This window comes from Periplaneta americana, chromosome 3, assembly GCF_040183065.1.
Source record: "Periplaneta americana isolate PAMFEO1 chromosome 3, P.americana_PAMFEO1_priV1, whole genome shotgun sequence".
Classification (NCBI taxonomy): Eukaryota; Metazoa; Arthropoda; class Insecta; order Blattodea; family Blattidae; genus Periplaneta; species Periplaneta americana.
The window spans coordinates 72,656,098-72,676,279 of NC_091119.1; the positions used below are offsets into that span (position 1 = coordinate 72,656,098).

General features: G+C 33.7%; 1 protein-coding gene across 4 annotated transcripts in view; it reads right to left on the reverse strand.

Annotated features, from left to right (window-relative positions):
• Positions 1-20,182, reverse strand: part of Pcl (polycomb protein Pcl) — a 183,753-nt gene that overhangs the window by 66,880 nt on the left and 96,691 nt on the right. For all 4 annotated transcript variants that reach the window (XM_069820757.1, XM_069820758.1, XM_069820756.1 and 1 more), the window contains 5 exons: positions 5,245-5,427; positions 4,988-5,160; positions 4,425-4,620; positions 4,244-4,311; positions 336-509 (listed from right to left, as the gene is read on the reverse strand). In XM_069820757.1, the coding sequence (XP_069676858.1) occupies positions 336-509; positions 4,244-4,311; positions 4,425-4,620; positions 4,988-5,160; positions 5,245-5,427 (794 nt within the window). The remainder of the gene's footprint in view (positions 1-335; positions 510-4,243; positions 4,312-4,424; positions 4,621-4,987; positions 5,161-5,244; positions 5,428-20,182) is intronic.

Sequence of the window (20,182 nt, forward strand, 5' to 3'; positions counted from 1 at the left end):
CCTACGTAACTTCACTAAGTATGATTTAGGATTTAAGTTTTATATAAGAGTGACTTAAACCAATCCTCGGTCTATTTCCCACATCATTCACTTTCTGTTAATGGCTACCTAGTATCCCATATCTGATGAACACTTCACATTCTACCATGGTTACTTTTATTACATGTCATGTGTTGTGTTATCCAAACCGAACTACAGCACACGAAGTCTTTGCAAAAATGAAAAGAACCTCCAAAATGACGAACTAAAAATAGGTGTAGAACATTAGGAAGGATATTTTGGAAGGATGAAGAAGTCACGAAACAGACAAAAACGATTTCCACAATTGAACATACCTGAGAGAGGGGGGTAGGAACTTGAGTCTCTTATTCCCAAACCATAACTCCTTGAGCAATGCATCACTCACAGGGCGGACACTTGGCAATGTGAATGACGGGGCATGAGGAGGCACTCGAACACGCAACCCCCAGATAGTAGTGCGCTTCTTAATTTCTCTACCACACTTGAACCTGTATCCACAAATATCCATCAACAAACAGCTAAAGAATTATTTCCAAAATCTTATCAACTAATATACTTCCATAAGTGAAATATTTAAAATGATATTTTTATTACGAAATTACACTAGACCATCACTACTCCAGCCTCCTCCTAGTGTCCTTCATATCACTTCCACTGCAATAGTTTTCCAGGAAATTTGCACTGGTGCCATGTGTTATTCTGTATTACTTATACACGTGCTGACCACTTGTGGAACATTCTACACTGCGATTCACCCCTTGAGGTTACTGTGGGCTTTATGGGGAAGACGATGTTCCCACACTTTCGCTTTTAAGTATCTTGACAATACTCTGTTCTGCATGATTTGTAAATACTGTACTGTACGTGATTAGACTTACAGTCGAAAAAAAGAACTCACCTGCCAGCTGCATTATTAGTCTGGTAGCGCCACAACACCCAAGTCAGTGTCAGAATCGACGTCATTGTTGTCGCTATTGTTGTCAGAAGAATCTTCTAAATTTATGATGAGCTGTCATGAATAACGTCCAGCAAACAGTCAGTATCCCACATGTGTTGCTCGATACTTTTAATGTGAGAAACATTGTTCCTCCACTGCTCGGGCGTCACATCATTTACAGTGGCTTCCACAAGCTCCTGCACCGCTATTTAAATTAAATGTGTTATTTTCTAGCGCAACTTTCCTTTTAATCTGGCTTCAGGTCTCTTCTATTGGGTTAAGTTCGCAATGATACGGGGTAAACGCAGCACTTCATGTCCATATTCCTTCGCCATTTCGTCAATTATGAATTTGGGCTCATAAAGAGGACGGACAGATTCCATTAGTTGCAACAATTCAGTCTTAAGCATGGAAATATCCCATTGTACTCCCTTGCTTGTCAGCCAAGATTGAATTGCTAATTTGGTATTGTTTTTAGTCGGAAGTCTTTCAGTTTTCCTAGAATGGATAGCCGCGTTGTCCAATACAATGACACTGTTTGGTGGAATGTTCGGAAGAAGCTTCTCTTTGAAATATTTCTCATACATGGGACCATCCATCTCGTCATGGTAATCACCATCTTTTTTTCCGTGGTACACTAATTGGGCTCCTGGAATGAAGCAGTTCTCGGTACCGGCGTGAACCAATATAATGTGTCCACCTTTCCCTGATGGCAGCTTGTTCCCTGTTGTAAGCAATTTTCTTCTTGCATCTAATGCTGAGGTTACTGTCTTGTCAATCCAAGATTTAGAAGTAGTGGAGCCAGCGTTTATCCAGGTTTCATCAGTATACACAATACTTCTGTTCGCAGCTCTATGACGTTTGATAGATTGCAGATAGCTGTGACGCCATGCAATAATATGTTGTTGTTGTTTTCTAATGCCAGGCGTTTGACAATAAAGTAATTTGACCTCTTGCACTCCAATATTTTTCGAAGATATTATCATGACTAGCCACTGAAGCACAGATTTTGAGGTGTTCCGAATCCATTTCTTGGTTTGAGTTGCACAATGGGCAGTTAGGGAACTGATATATTCCAATTCTATGCAGGTGTTTGGCCAAACAATCATGGCTTGTTGCCAATCTAAATGCAGCTACAGACGATTTTCGTGGTAAATCGGGAATTAACTGTGGATTTTGATGCAGAGAGTTCCATTTTTTCCCTTGGGATTGAGTTATCAAATTTTGTTTGTTGAAGTCTAAGTATGTAGATTTAATAAATCTCTTCACAGAGTAATACGTAGATGCAATAATATCGACTCTGTCTATCAATAATGAATCTCTCTTTCTTTTCACAAATTCAAAACCGATGTCAATTAAAAGCTGTCTCAGTGTCGATAATGATATGTTTGGAAGATCAGGATCAGCATTGAGAACAGATTTTAACTTTTTTAAAGTGGGTAACTTATTCTGTCTATAGGAACAATGAACTTGCCTTCTAATACCAGACTGAGTCAGTGAATCATATAACTGCAGCCTAGTCTTCTGATTTCCAGGGCTTATCTTCTTCACTGGAGTTGATAGTTTTCCAGCTGTAAGGAATTCTTTTTTTATCGCAAGTACTAGCTTGCATGAAAATCCGGTAGCATCTGCAGTCTGCTTGGCAGCCTGAGCCACAGAACAAGCGCCACTGTTCCTAAAGTACTTAGCCTATAAACATTCAGCACTATTCCTCTCTCTTTGGAATTCAGTACTCTTATTTTCACACTTAGCTTATTGTAACATTCAGGCGATTTCTCCATATTTACAAGTTGTTAACTACCTATTGAATGTTTTGAAACACTGCACTAGATTATTAGGTTTATGTGTTAAGGCTATAATATAATATATATGTACACTTACACTATTTCACTAGACCACAACGAATCACTTCCAATGGTTTTCCTTAATGCTATAATATATGTATATACACTCTCACTATTATACTAAACCTCAACAAATACACAAATTTTCCTAAAATAACACTAATATATAAACTAAAATAATTATGCAATAATATCAGTGGTCAATGTTTTTGAAGCAGATAGCTCAGTAGCTTACTCGGTGGTCAACAACAGAGTAAGACTGACTAGAAAGAGACAAGGGAAGAGTGACACTTTGCAACGCGGTAGGATGAATGTTGCTAAGTTTCACGTATAATCCCAAACCCAACACATAGACAGAAAGATCTGGAGACGAAATATTGCAGCAATGCACGCTATTCTTTTTCTTCAGTAACCTCAAGGGGTGAATCGCAGTGTAGTTTCGATTTAGCAGTGCAAGTGGAGTGGTTGGTGCAAATTATAATATTAAATTTAATGACATTTTTAAGCACTCTCAGTAATTCGGTATCCCTCTGTGCAAAGAATGGTTGGATTAGCAAGAGTCTACTGTAATATGCTATCAAAATGAAGTACAATATATTATTAAAAAGTGCTGCATGATTTTCAGCCATAGTCTGGACTTATGCCTATATTAATAATCTTTATTTTTGTTATACAATTTTTTTAAATTCTTCAAATTGCAACTCATGATTATTTAAAAACACAAAAGAATATTAATGCATGTATAATAAATATATGTATATATTAAATTTGTCCAGACCTAGAAACAAAATTTGGGCCACCTGAATTTTCTAAGTTCCAGTTATAACATACTGCGTAATATATAATAATATACTGCATAGTGCTTACTGAGCATGCACAGTATGTTATAACTGGAACTTGGAAAATTCAGATGGCCCTAATTTCGTTTCTGAGTCTGTACTAATAATCTTAATTTTATAAATTTTGATTATCATTAAATACTTTTACTGTTATATATTCAAATTCATACTTGAAAGTCTTACCGCACTTTCAGTAGAAAAACTTCAGATAACATATAAGTTTTCTTTTGGAACTGTATTTTCAGAAGTGCTATTCTACACAAAACTTCTTAAATTTCCAAAAGCTTTCTTTCGCCTCTTTCATAGCAAAGAATATGTGAAATTATACTGAATCCTGGAAAAATAAAATCCTTTTAACTTTCTATATTCTAGTAGTTACGTAAGCATCCTGAATCTAAGTATTTTTACAAACACGCAACATATTGGAAATTAAATTAAATTTGTTAATTTTACCAATGCTTAACTTGCTATAAAATGAATAATCCTAAATACAGAATGATGAACAGGTAATAAAAATACCAAAATACAGTCCACAATTAAGAAACCAAATAACTAAACATACTGTAGGCGATTAACTTACTAAACAATATTGTGCAGCTCACCTGTTTCTGTTATTTGTCAGAACAGATAAGATGTTTTCCCGCCTCTCTTCCAAACTGACATCAAGGATCTACAACAGGAATGATATTAAGTTCATACCAGAATATTTTTTATAAAATCTTACGTTTCAAATCATATTCCTAAACACAAGAACTTCGAATTAAGAAATTATGTAAAGTTCACCTTTGGTGGTAGTTGGAACATGTTCCAGTTATTATTGACATACGGAACAATGACAGTATCCAGGTCATAATACTTCTTTGCATTGAAGATTGTCAGATTGAACAGAGCAAGATGCACAATATCCACCCATTTCATTTCTAGACGGCGAACAAATTCTTTTCCATAATTACACAGTGAGCACACAAACACATAAAACCTGTAACAACGAAAAAGAATATGAGCATATGATGGCTTGTCACACACAGTCCTAGTTTGACAGCTTGAAGTGCACTAAAACAACAAGATTGTTATTTAAAGTATATACTCAATTGCAAGCAAGATATATACTGCCCCTTACAGCAACTAATGTACAGTGGAACATGTTAGGTCAATAACACTAGAATAGAACACTTTGTTAGCTATTAAATAAATAACCATACACCTTTGATTTGCAAAGCATATTTACACACATCCATTCATTTACAACAGTAGGGCAGTCCCCTAGACTTTTGTCATGTACTCCGGGTTCCAGTAATCTAAACTATTATCTTCTGCAAATTGTGAATAAACATAAAATTTCATACCTGTCTCCACAATACAGGGGGTATTGCAAGCATTTAATGCACTTCTCGTGAAACCACTGCCTGCAGCGGCCACATTGCAACATTTGCATGAACCATTCTCCATTCTTCCCACAGTAACAGTACCGTTGTTCAATGTTGGTGCGATGACTCTGGTCCCAAGACAGTTCACCAGGCTGCAATTAGCATATAATTCAGCTAAAGCTAAGGCTTCTACACAAATATTTCGATCTTTGCAGATGCATCACATTTATACTTACGTCATAAGGTAGTTTATTTTTCTCAAGCTGCAGCCCAGGTGGTTCAGGTCTTGGGCTGCACATCTTGCGGGTACTCTCCTTCTTGGCCACTTTGTTTTCCCTGCCTTTGCCTGGCATATTTTCTAAGCACCGTTTGCATACCCAATGCGCTTCAGGCTCAGTGTTTTCTTTTGATATATGAGGCTGTAAACAGAACCACAGCTGTTACTAAACATTCTTAACGTCATATCCCATCCCCAGAAATATCTGCCAATTCAGGTGCACGAAAACACAGAGTGCAGAGTGAGGGAGGGGTTAAGTCGTCTGAAAACTAAAATTGAATTATCTTTGTAATTACATTTAGAAATTTGGTCACCGGATCCACAGCAGGTAGCGTAGTCTCTCTTGCTGCATAAATAACATTAGGAAAAGGAACAAGCAAGTTACTATGCAAGATAGAGTACTATAATTCCCTTTATCAATGCTGTTATTTATGTAAGACCGCATGTTACGAGTTCATTGTGACCTAGTTCAGGTATTGAGAAGTTGCACTACAATAAAAATGCCGCCAACAAGGTCTATATAATTCTTTGTTGCAGAATTTGGAGAGGATTACCTAATTCACTTTAAAGAATGGAAATATATTTTGTAAAGCGTGTAAAGTGAAACTGAAAGTAGGAAAACGTTGTTGTGTACATAAAAACATAAGGAACATTTACAACTCTTTCTGTTGCATTAACTTTGGACGCAGAATTTAATGTTAGTGACCAGTCTCAGTTTTTCAGTAATCTGTGTCAAATGATGTGCTAATACTGGAAAATCTGCATTTTAAGCAATTCATTGAGAAATATAATTATGAAGAGAAAAGCATCAATGAATCAATAGTGCATGCACACTACTAGTCTTGCTAGGATACAACTCAGAATTGCGTATGTAATGCTGTGTATAACGAAATATGGATTATCAATAGAAGGGCAATGGATAGTACTGGAAGATAATTGTTGTTATTGTTGAGAAAATATTACGTGATGAACCAGGGGAAAGGCCTATTGAAGTTTTAGAAAAAAGTAAACCATATACTTATCTATATTATTAACTTTTTTGAGAGTTCTATGTCTCTTTTATGGCCTAATGGCATTAAACGAGATATGTGTAACCTTTCAATACTGATGGTATCTCGTAAGTTAAAAGCCAGCAAGGAGCTCCAGAATTTCAACCCAAGATTTATTCATTTGACTTGTTTATCTCATACAATTTTATTTATATTATGTGTTTGTTACAAATTTGCATATAATAAGTTTTTAATAGCTTACAAAGTTCATATGAAGAACGTTTTTGCTTCTTTATAAGGCATCTTCAGGTCATTATAATTAATCATATGTTATGTCAAAAATTTTTTAATCTTTGTTACACAATTCAATTCTGAAATTAAAATAAAATTTACATTATTATATTGCCAACGGATATTACATGATTTTATAGTTGTCTTATAAAATAACTATAACTATAAATAATATTATATATAATTCAAGTGCTTGAATACAGATTCAAGTGATTTTAATATTAAGCTGGGAATACACAGACGCGGCGCAGCAGTTATGCAACAAGGGTCGAACAGAATTTGAGGCTTCATTCGCTCGTTTGTACGCTATTTCAAGCACGTGCTGTGGCAAGAACGTGCACACCTCAAATGCCATGTAGCGATCCGTTCCCTGTCGGTTTTTCTCGCGAACACAAAGGGATTTGTTGCCACAGTGTGAACAGATTAGTTGCCGTTTATCTTGTTAAGCGCACACACCTCAAGCATGGAGTGGTCTGAAGTAGACTGGACCTCATAAATTATGCCGAATCTTGTGAAATCCTGGTGATATTGACTATTATAATAAAAATGGAACACGCCAGCGAACACGCAGAATGAGACAGAGCTCCAAAACGGGTGAAAAAGGAGGATGAAGTACAGACTTACTGGCAACCACCGCTTGAATTATGCAAGCCGCTGCTGGGATGTAAATTTTTTTAATTGTTTATTTTTACGATGCTCTATAACTACTAAGTTATTTAGCGTCAATGGAATTTGTGATAGCGAGTTGACAATTGACAACATAAGCCGAGGATTCGCCATAGATTATCTGACACATTCGTCTTACGGTTGAAGAAAACTTCAGCAAAACACAAACAGGTAACCGAACCCATGCTTGAGCGCAATTCCGGATCAGCAGGCAAACGCGCTACCACCTGAACCACGCTAATGACTTCAGGGAGGTTAAAGATCACTGTTGAACAATGTGAAGTCAAATCATTTTGTGCTTTCCTTTCATCAAAAATGATAGCATATTGTGCGACTACTAGGAAAGGGATTCAGCAAGCTATTTATGACATCCAGGTGAAAGCAAAACGAATCTTCTTTGAAATGCCAACTTACTATGGACAAGAACGTTTTCATTCATATGCACCTTCATTTGATGTCTTCTTCCCAAATGGGTTATTTTAGACAACCTACTCAACCAATTACTCTCTCAAATTCCTATGCTTCAGCTCCCGAACCACCACATCTTCCATCTCAAGAGTCTTCTCAAGCCAACCTTTCAATGACAAAATCTCCAATTCCATTCTTACTACACTATACCCTGCCACTTCCGGATTTGAATCAAACTCTCTTGGCTCTCTTCAACATCATCCAACCAAAACTCTGTTCCCAGAATATCCATCGCATAGGCTACTTCAATAGTCAAAACCAGCACATTGAATATCTTCTGTTTTTTTCTTCTTATAATTTTTAATGAACTGAATAACAATTTTTGTAATATTTGTTGTATATATTTTGCATTCCTATGTTTTTATTTCAAAATAATTTTCTTTGGCTGATTTAAAATACTCGTTTTGACTGTACACTTAAATTAAAAACATCATTTGGAAATCAAATTTTGATTACACGAAAAAGAAAATGCTTGTAGTTTTATTGTATGTGTTTCTTTATTACAATGCGACTTCGAAATATTATTGATTTTTCTTGGTGTGATATTTCGAATTTTTTAACTTTAATTCTCTCAATGTTTCATTATTTGTATTGCAATTAAAATATACCCATTAAAGAAGCACATTATGTTGGTACTATGATTAGCTCATCTTGATATTTTCTTTTAATGCACTGACAATTGCTGGGCAAACTTCTGGGATTATTTCTCTGATAACCTGTTTTGAAATTCGCAAAAGGTATTGAAGACTTTTAAACGAATCCCTTGTCACCAAGAATTGTAAAGTCAGTGCGAACCTGGAATATTGAGACATACAGACAATCAACCAAAAATAGTGTTGTACATACTTTGTTAAATACAGAATAACATTCTTCAAAGGATGAATTGGGTTTAGTACAATAAATACTATAATATCTTGACTTGAGATTGGTTCTCGCATGTTGGTGGCTGATTTTTTAAAGTCTGGCCCAATTTTCATCAATAATTCTCCAGAATTGGTGGAAATCAACCGAGTAGACATAAGGTTTTTATACTGGTTGCTGATTTCTTGAAAGTTTACAGCACTTAACAAATTACTCCCTAGCCGCTTCTTGCACAGCTGCGAGGTCTACGTTTCTTTCTATTGAAAATGTATCCTATTACTACCAAAGCGCAAATAGCAGTTATGAAAGCTTCCTCATTTTCTATGGGCGTGCATCGTGCGAGATATAATGGAACTAGAAAGGTGTTTGAGGCTTGTGTACTACTCAGGTGGTTTGTATTGTGCGCACCGCTTTTTCAAGAGTGCACAATTTACTCCATGTATTAAATGTAATGCCGCGTTACTGCCACAGCATGTCTGTGTATTCCTGGCCTTACATGCTAGTGGTCTTACTTAACTATTATACATACAATAGTTTTATTTTTTGGGGGGGTCATGTAATTACCCATACAATGTCTTTATACACATGACGTGTGTTACAAAAATCTAAAAGCTTTTACAGGTTCAGAGATACCATATTTTCATAGTTTCATGTTTTTTGTGAACACGAAAATGTTTAATTTCTGTTATTAATTTTCAAGACAAAATTATGATAAATGTTATTACTCGTCACTATACTCCTTTTCATATGACTTAGTTCATGGAAGGATCGGCTTTTAAACACCCCCACCCCAGAACAACAAGAGTCTTTTGCGCTCAAAAACACTGCCTATTTACATTATTAAGATTCAGTCGCTGTTAGTGGTGGTAATTTAAATATTATATGTACCCAGACAAAATATTGTAGCCACAAAGATGACGAAACGTATGAACTAAGTTGCATGGAAAGAATTACAAGTCTCTTGTCAGATTTTTAAGTTCTAAATAGGTTCTAAAAATCTTACTTTAGGTACCTAAAATAGACTCTATTCCATGCAAAAAAGATTCTAACACAACAAAATTAAGTTTTTGAAAATTCATAAATTATCAATTCCCCCCCACCCTAGTGTGAAGTTGCCGCTCCCATCAAGCACCTCCCCAGGTGGCAGCCAGATATGGTGGGTATTGGGGAAATAAAATACCTGGGGTGGACCAAAGATGAAGACCACAATGGCAGTACTCTGTGGAGATGTTGTTCATCGGTACGGAGAGATTGGAGGAAGAGGCATTCATCTCTCAAGAGTAATTTGAGGGGAACCACTGCGTTGTAGGGAAGAGGGATCTTCAAAGGCTAAGGGAGCAAACCCTTACAGAAAACTGCCCAGTCGTTGGGCTAATCACTCACACTGAGTTTTAAGTATGATTCAGAAAATTGCACACTGCCTTGGAAATGGACAGATACACTGGAGACGGAGACAACAATGCAAGAATTGAAGATGGACCAAGGCAGACTCGACGCCGTGAGGCAAAAGGAAAAAATGAAGAATTTTTTTCTTATCAATATGTTATGAATAATTTAACTTAAATTTTAATGTGCTGCAAAGAAATGTCATCAAAGAATACACTGTTGTCATAACCATTCTTATAATAAAAATGTTGCCATCTGAATAAACATCTGCATAAAATTGTGTGACTTGTTTCACAATCAAAAAGTGACAAAATTTCACAAATAATACGCTACATTTGAAACAACTATAAATCAGCTAATTTACACGACTATATCTTTCAAGTATTAATCTATTTATATGAACAATATCTTCTTTACATAAAATACAAAATTAATTTACAGAACTGAAAATAAATATAAATAAATCCAATTTTTACAACACATAAAAGTCCTAAATACAAATATTTATATACATAGATATAACTAATTTATTCTCTTTAACATATATATGTTGTATTTAAAATTAATGCACTGAAAATGTAGTGGGAATAATATCACAGACAGTAAAAAATTTCGTCCAGGCAAATGGTGTTAGCAAACATATCCATCACACTAGCAGTGTTATCTCGTTGAATGGAAATTCCTATACGCTGTTGGAGGAATTCAGTAGAATGTGGGTCCCTAGTAATGAACTTAAGTTGACTGCCAATATCAGATATAAGAGTTTTGGCTTCATGACATCACATTCCCATTGTTTTAACTGCGAAGACAATGAAGATGTAGTTATCAAAAATGTCTATATTTATTAATTTTATTGCGGACGTCTAATTCTACAGCTGAGCTTGCAAGTTTGGAAGTGTGTGGCAGATGGGAAATGACCAGGGTATCGACACATTTAGCATCCCGTAAGAGAGACTTTCCTTTACTCAACTGGACTAAAGTTAAACTAGCAGGGCACTTACTTTCGGAGCGACTAATACCACTGGGTTCTAAGATAATAGGCACAGCAATAGATGTTAATGCTCTTCTAATAATATCATTTATGAAATGTCTTGACAATTGTGCTGCACTCCTAGAGCCATAAACATCAGCAACAGCACCACATACACATTTATGAGACTGGCAGATCTTGCAAGTCTACTGCAATTTTAAAGGCGGTGTTATCCATAAGTGTGCCAATATTGGCAGATGGAATAGCCTTAAGCCACGAGATCACTTCCTTTTCTTGTAGAGCGAGATGGCGTGCTTGGGCATGACAGAACAAGAGACTCAAATTTATTATGTACTATTAACGAAGAAAAATTCGCTCTGGCACTGGCGATCAAACCCAGGACCTTCAGCTCTACACAATGAATGTTCTACCAGTGAGCTACACTGAGGCTCCATCCACAGCACTGGATCGAACTCCTCTCTTGGTTTCCTCTTCTCAATAATATATCATTTCTCTTTGTTAACAGTATATAAAAGTTGTATTCGGGCTACCAGTATCTTATTTTAAAACAACTTTTTTTTATACATACTGGTATGATTTTTTGCAAAGAAAAAGTAAAATACGCAAAAAAAGTTTCTAACGTCAATTTAGATATCTTTAGATACTAGTGGACCATCAATTTCGATCATATAGTACCATAAATCGGTAGCCTATATACGAATTTATTTTCATGCATTGCATAAAGAACAAAATAGATTTTTATCTAAAATCCGAGATCTACTCATTATATTAACTTCGAATATACTGATTTATGTTACAATGCCAATCATGCAACTATAAATATAATGGAAAAAGAAAACATAATTTAAAAACATAATATAATGAACATATGACAGATTTTAAATACATAAAAATAAGATAAAGTTTGCAACACACCATAACTGACAACAGACATGAACTAAAATATATTAAAGAAACACAAAAAATCATGAAAATTAATAGGTGGTAATAGTAATAGCAGTAATAGTAGTGGTGGTGGTGGTGGTGGTGATAGTAGTAGTAGTAGTAATAATAGTAATAATAATAATAATAATAATAATAATAATAATAATAATAATATGCTCAATGTAGCCGAAGAATCGCCTCTTGCAGGAAGAAACTAATAATACAATCGCCTCTCCAAAAAGACATGTTCAAAAATAACTAATGAAAATAATACAATTACTTTTATTTTTTTAATCAAAGTGGATAAAACACTGTAAGATGTAGTTGTAACTTCGTATTACAATACTTCAATGGTACTGTAATATGAAACATTACAATACTTATTACAAAAATTTCCTGATATTTGTAAAATGACATACATTTAAGAAAGAAATAATTGATTTTAGCATAGAATAGTTTTCTAATTTACTGCATTTTGCTTATTTTTGTTTCAAATCAATTAAAATTAATACTCAGTAAATGGCCCTACATTTTGTTCTTTCTTTCTTTACTTATTTTTTTTTTTTTTTATTTACATAAGTCTTTGAACTTTATAAATAGTTTACAGACCTTGCCAAACATGATTATTAAAAGTTAGAGTTAAAAAAAATTCTGTTATATCATAAAAAGACTTACTAATGAGCCAAATAGAGATAAAATTTCTAAATTCACATTGCTTAGAGTATATAAACATTTGGTATTTATTTAGCCATTATTTTAAAAATGTTTGCTTCTTTTTGTTAGTCGACATCTTGGTTGATGAAACATATTTAATTGCCTAGTATTATGATCATGACAATCTTTCCTAAAAGTGTAATTATTATTGAAAGTTTGTTTAACATACATTAATAATTAAAAATATATACAACCAAGAAACAGTTAAAATCAAAGTTCAAGAAATTTACATTGTAGAGACAGGGTTTACAACCTCTCAGACTCTATAAAGGAAATAAAATCCAGAACATTTTAATACTTAAATGCCCAATATGTTGTCCCCAAGTTACCTTAGTATCAACCACAATTCCAAGCACGTTACATAAATGACTCGTTGAGCAAGGTTGTAAATGAAATGTTAATTATTGTTTCATTTTCATTTAAGACTAAACCATTAGGTTCAAACCATTTCTTAACTTCTACAATATAACTGTTTCACTTTCAAGCAACTGGAGGTTTTTTTTATTACGATTGAACAGTGTGGTGTCATCAGCATAAAGCACTATGTCAGAATGAATATTAAAACAAATATTGTTAATGGCAATCAAGAACAAAATTGGCCCGAGTACTGATCCTTGTGGAACTCTATATTGAACATTCATTACATTATATTTCTTGTTGTTAAAGACAACACACTATTTACGTTCAAATAAATATGAAGAAAATAAGGATAATTTTATACTTGTGATACTATAATAATTTAACTTTAAAATTAATATTTCATGATCAATAAAATCAAAATCCTTGCTGAGATCAAGAAATGAGGCTTTAAATAACTGACAATTTTCAAATGCATTAAGTACATTCCTCGTAAGATAGATAACTGCACTAGTTGCACTGTGGTTTGGCTGAAATCCATGCTGATGTTCATAAAATAAATATAACGTTCAAAATATTAATTTGCTCTTTAATCAGTAATTAAAAGCTTTGGAAAATACAGGAACCTTCATTATCAAATGTACTATCATCATTTCCTGTATCTCCCACTAGAGCAAAGGGCCTCAACAAACTTTAGCCACCGTCTTCTATTCTGAGCGATATTGGCAATTTCGGACCATAAAAATGTACTGTGATTACTACGATTCATCCTTGTTTCCTTTTTTATAAATTGGTACAACTCTTGATAATTTAAAGGTAGTTGAAAAAATGACAGTTAAAAATACTATACAGTTAAAACAAATAGAGGATGTAAAATATTATAAAGGATCTGTTTGATATAATAATTTGACATATCATAAATGTTCTTAGTTTTAGTATTTCTTACTATTTATAATTGATAATTACCAAATTATTTATTATAATAAATAATTACTAAATGGTTCTACATTTTGCCTTTAGTAAATTTTTTGTGTTTTTAAGACAAATTAATTGATTTTTGTAGCCTTCGTAAAAGTTTGCATCTATTGGACTCTAGAACAATGAACAATGATTTTTCAGGTTTGACTGTATTTTAATGTGTGTATTTTATTCAAATAAATTATTTGAATTTTATTTAAAATCAACATTGAGCAACTATCTTGAACCAGTTTATCAGTCAACACTTGAAAGAAATCAGAGATGGAATTGAAGACAGTTATCTTGCTGGAAAAATGGGTGAAGAAAGAATGATGCTTAAAATAACCAGAACGAGAAAAAGGACATGACTGGGTTACTGGCTGAGAAGACACGTCTACTGAAGCATCCATTGGAAGGAATGATGAACAAGAGAAGAGTTCGGTAGCAGAAGAAGATATTAGATGATAGATGACATTAAGATATATGGATCATATGCAGAGACTAAGAGGAAGGCAGAAAATAGGAAAGATTGGGGAATGCTGGGTTTGCAGTGAAAGACCTGCCCTTGGGCAGAACAATATGTATTATCGTCCCACTCACTAGGTTAATGTCAGAGTACACTTTGAGTTCTGATTGTCGCTTGCCACCGTGTCGCCGATAATGTGTAAGTTAAGTGATCGATTATTGTTTGGGACCTCAAGATTCCTCGTGCAGTAAGTTCGGTGTTGCAATATCTATGCAGTATTCTACTGCCGTTTCTGTAAGAGATAATGTACTATAATCCTACATAAATGTACAGAACCCGCGTTAGGCTATATAATTCAGCGTATTACAAGTGAAGTGAATGAATGAGTTAGTGCATTTATCATACAAGTTATATTTATATTATTTATATTTGTGTTGTATTAATACATTAAGTTTTAATAATAATACAGGAAGCACCACAACAAGCAGTACTGAAAATGTTTATTGAACTGAAAATTTATACAATTTGCAGCTCAGTTGGTAGAGCAGCTAGCTATGGACTGGAAGGTCCGGGGTTCGGTCCCAGGTGGTGACAGGATTTTTTCTCGTTGCCAAACTTTCAGAATGGCCCCGAGGTTCACTCAGCCTCCTATAAAATTTAGTACCGGGTCTTTCCTGGGGGGGGGGGGGGGGTAAAAGGCAGTCAGAGCGTGGTGCTGACCACACCACCTCATTTTAGTGCCGAGGTCATAGAAAGCATGGGGCTCTACCTCCATGTCCCCCAAGTGCCTTCATGGCATGTTACGGGGATACCTTTACCTTTTATATATACACACATATAATAAACATGAAGATACGAAAATGCTCACTTTTCTCTAATGTTCTCTATAAAAAAACATGTTCAAAATGCTTTCCATTATGTTACAAACAATACTCATAACCAGGGCCCGGATTCTGATGACATGTCATCTTTTTTTTGTTATATCAGATAAATTGCTCGATTATATATAAATGCCATTTGTGATGGCCACATTCTAAAAGTTTATAATTTATAGGTTGTTTTTGCTATTTTCTAGTTTTAGATCATTTTTTCAAGTTTTGGGTCAAAATCTTCATCATTAACAGGATTTCATAAAGGCAATTTGCTTTCTACATTATATTTTGTCGTATTTACATTGACCTACTGAAACATACGGCAAATATATATATATCACATCATTTCCAGTTTTCTTCTGCTTGCTGCGAATGGAAATAAAAGAACATGATTGGTTGCCAGAAATAAGAGTGACGTGACTATAATACACGAATTTTTCTCTTGTAACAGTCTTTGCAACAATGACATTTATAATTTACAACAATGAAACTTATTCCTGTTATGCAAATGCGATTATGAAAGCATTCAAACTTCAGTTGCAATAAAGTTTTCAGTCAAAAGAGTTCCAGTCACAATATTTTTGTTACCAGTACTGTTAAAAAGGGAGTATATTTTAAAAACTAACCCATTCCAAAATTAACGTTATTATGCCTAAGTTTAAACCTTCCAAAGCATGGCATTTAAGACAACTTGTTTCAGAGTTCGGTGAGGAAATATTCTACAGATGGTGAAATTTTATTTTGCAAAGTGTGTGAAGTGAAATTATCCATGAGATGGTCTTCAAATAGGATTAGGATCACATGTGGCACAAGTGGACATCTGTTTTATTGTAAAATAGAGTATATGTTACATAATAAGCTGGCAACAGATTTTTAACCCTGCATGTGTGTGCATATATATATATATATATATAATTGTGAAGTAAGTGTCTTTCATATAAAATTTAATTCAAAACAGAGACTTTTTCTTATTTTCATTGAACGTAATGATACTTTTTATTTTATTCCTTAAATATTAATTTTTGGACAGTGGTGTATGAGAGCCCATAATATGCTTCAACATTAATTAACATTCCATTAATTATGTAGCACTCCCTACAAATAATAAACACATCTGATTTAAATTACACAAAGTAATATGGTATCACAGTAACAATTTTCTTTTTTTGATATGTTGAGATTTTAAAGTATTTTAGAACAGTTATAAATTTATAAGCAAAATAATAATTTCGTATTTTTCGTATGTAAGATTTCTAATTTTCAATTGATAAAATTTATATAATATAATATATTTATTATCAGCCAACTTTACAATTTTATACATGGTAGTAGACTTTCACATTTCTGCTTTTCGGTCTACCATCACTTTAATATTTTTCATACTTTCCTCGTCAGTTCACTGTACATCTTTTTTCACTCTAGTTCATTTCCTCTTCTTCCATTTTATTTTATAGTCTTATCATGTTTTACCTCCCATTGTCTTTTATTTACAAATTTATTTGCTAATTTCTTCCTCATTTATTCTTATTATCCTATTCTGCTGTTTTGCTATCCATCCTTCTTCTACTCTATTCTATACCTCTATTGTCTCCCTTCCCTTTCTCGATCTTCTTTGCAATCATTATATGTGTGCGTGCATATGAAAAGAGACCAGTTGTGGGGTACTGAGTTATTGTTATTGTTTAACTCTATGATATTAATTTAACATGTACATGGAAAGAATTAATGGATTTAAGAAAGATAAGATCTGTAAAATTTAAGCCATATTCATATTAAAGAAAAACCTATTTTTCAGTATAGAGGTTTCTAAATTTATTATATTTAAACATTCATTCATACAAATGTATATTTTCACATCAAAATAATATTAAATTTTGTTCTTTAAAACACAACTTATGATTATACATTCCAATTCCATATCACATAATTAACTATATTCAGTAAGTTTAATTCAATAATAAATATATATTTTCTCTTTTCAGATACTATCAAAGTTCACCTAGCATCTCAAATGCATAATAAACAATCAATTTATTACAATAATTTTACTTTTACAGTTTAAATAACTCCTGATGACACTCTACATAAACTACACCACTGCTTCCAAATATAGGAGAACATCATAGCAAAAGCTGTATATAAATTACTACGTAAGTTCAATTATAAGTTTAATCTACTCAAATATTTATAAATTAATTCAATAAACCCACAATAGCTTTTTTTTTTTAAGAAAATACTTAGATATTGGTCTATAGTTCGTAGCATCAAACCACACAAGATTAATACACGAGAGCAACCATACACTTAGGTTACCAAATTTTATACCATATAAACATATAAAGCAATATAAATATCAGTCGACAATATCAATTACGACATGTAATATAGCCTATACAGAATAAAAACAATTTTATCATGTAAACAAAAATGTAACACGAGTTTTCACTCACACACAAATTAAAAATTTATACAACTTTGCTTGATTAATCACAAAAAAAAAAAAAAAAAAAAAAAAAAAATGCTTATAGTATAAGTGAAGGATCGTAATATTTCAAAATGTTTTTGATGTTTTAATTTTAACCTAATTTTAGCATTCACCTCTAATATTGATTAATATCTGCTCTACTTATAACTGAGGTTAATATATTAGAAATTGTATGTATCTGATGATGTTGCAAGTGCGACGAAAACGTTTACAGAAATCATAAAATATGTAATGTAAAGGATTTATTTCCTGAATATTGTATGATAAGTCACTGACTGAAACCAAAAACATTCATTGATATTATTCACAACTCTGGTTACGTACATAATTTACGCTGATTATGCTATTTTCTGTTCCATTGACATGTTTTATTTAGACCTTTATTTAAAAATAAGTGAAAATGCAGTGTAGTGTTTTTTCTGGCATCTGTCCAGATTTTTAGTCTCAATTTGTCTGTTTATTTTATATACATTCATACATTTAACAACATATTTACACTGATTTGTTCGACTCACACATGAATTTGACTACTGCTGTTCATCTCTGCGTTTTGGACAAATATGCACACCCTTCACTGGCTGATCACTGTGGCCAATCTTCTTCAATAACCACATGTACGACGATTTCTTTTTCTAGGCGTAGGAGCCTTCTGTTTTTTATTAGTAGAAGTTGAACATTCAGCAGACGTACATAGAAGGCAGTGGAGTTGCTGATCTGTCACCTCCTTCTGAATGTAGAAATGGAGGTCTTGGTCATAGTATATCCTTCTTATCTCCAGGCACCAAGCAACATATCTTGTATACAAATATGTCTCTCTCACGAGTAAGAACGCTTGGTCTTACGATTTCCGGCATGTCCTTAAAAACTTACAGGCACATCACTATGAAGAATATTGAACTGCACAATTTCTGAATGCAGAGAACTTCTAGTAAGCATTTGTTCATGAGCTTTTTTCCTTATTGCAAAATGGTGAATTGGGTTATATTTGGAATGTTCTTAATTTTTATTGTCTCAAATTTTAATTGCCAGTCAAAGGTCGGAATGGATACCTTTCTTGACTCTGTTCCCATGGTGATTGGAATTATAGATTCAACAGATGGGCAATTCCTTTGTGCTACTTTTAGAACATCATTTATGGTAGCACAAAAGTTCTTTCGGAATGCCTTTTTGAAACATCCAAAATACAGATCCAGTTGAAACTTTGTGTGTCCAGTTGGCAAGAAAGCTAATTTAACAGCACAGATACTTATCACACATTACTTGCCACATAAGATATCTCATTAATATGTTGTTTTTATTTTGCCCAGTGCAATTGTCAGCATGCGGTGTAGAGCTGGGGACAGAGCAAGTAGAACTGTTGAGTTACTCGATTCTATCGGTTTATGTGCTTGGCACCAGAGCACCGAAGTTACTCGGTTAACCGTGGCCGTTACCGGTCAGTTCAAACGTTCAAACAGAGTTCACGTGTTTTAGTTAATTCTAGCAGACGACAACGTAGGTACTGTTGTATTTAAATATTTTCTGCTGCAGGACAAATTATTTCCTTATCCCCAAGGTGGGCTGAAAGGCCTCTAGTATTGAAGAGGAGTTCATCCTATTATATGACCTATCAAGTGAGCCTAATGAACATTGACAGTCTGAACATATTACTGTAAATAATAATAATAATAATAATAATAATAATAATAATAATAATATTACTATTATTATTACTAATATTAAAGTCCAGGATAACAGAGAAAGTATGGAATTGAACAGTTTACATCAGCTCCTTGTTTATGTGGATGACGTGACTATATTAGGAGAAAATCCACAAGAAATTAGGGAAAACACCGGAACTTGAAGCAAGTAAATATATAGGTATGAAAGTAAATCCCGAAAAGACAAAGTATATGATTATGTCTCGTGACCAGAATATTGTACGAAATGGAAATATAAAAGTTGGAAATTTATCCTTTGAGAGCTGGAAAAATTCAAATATCTTGGAGCATCAGTAACAAATCTAAATGACACTCAGGAGGAAATTAAACGCAAAATAAATATGGGAAATGCGTTTTATTATTAGGTTGAGAAGCTTTTATCATCCAGTCTACTCTCAGAAAAGCTGAAAGTTAGAATTTATAAAAGCAATATTATATTACCAGTTCTTGTGAAACTTGGACTTTCACTTTGAGAGAGGAACAGAGGTTAAGGATATTTGAGAATAAGATGCTTAGGAAAATATTTGGGACCAAGAGGGATGAAGTTACAGGAGAATGGAGTAAGTTACATAACGCAGAACTGCATGCATTTTATTCTTCACCTGACATAATTAGGAACTTTGAATCCAGACATTTGAGATAGGCAGGGCATGTGTAGCACGTAAGGGCAAATCCAGAAATGCATATAGAGTGTTAGCTGAGAGACCGGAGGGGTTGCCGAGATGTAAATAGGAGAACAATATTGAAATGTATTTGAGGGAGATGGGATA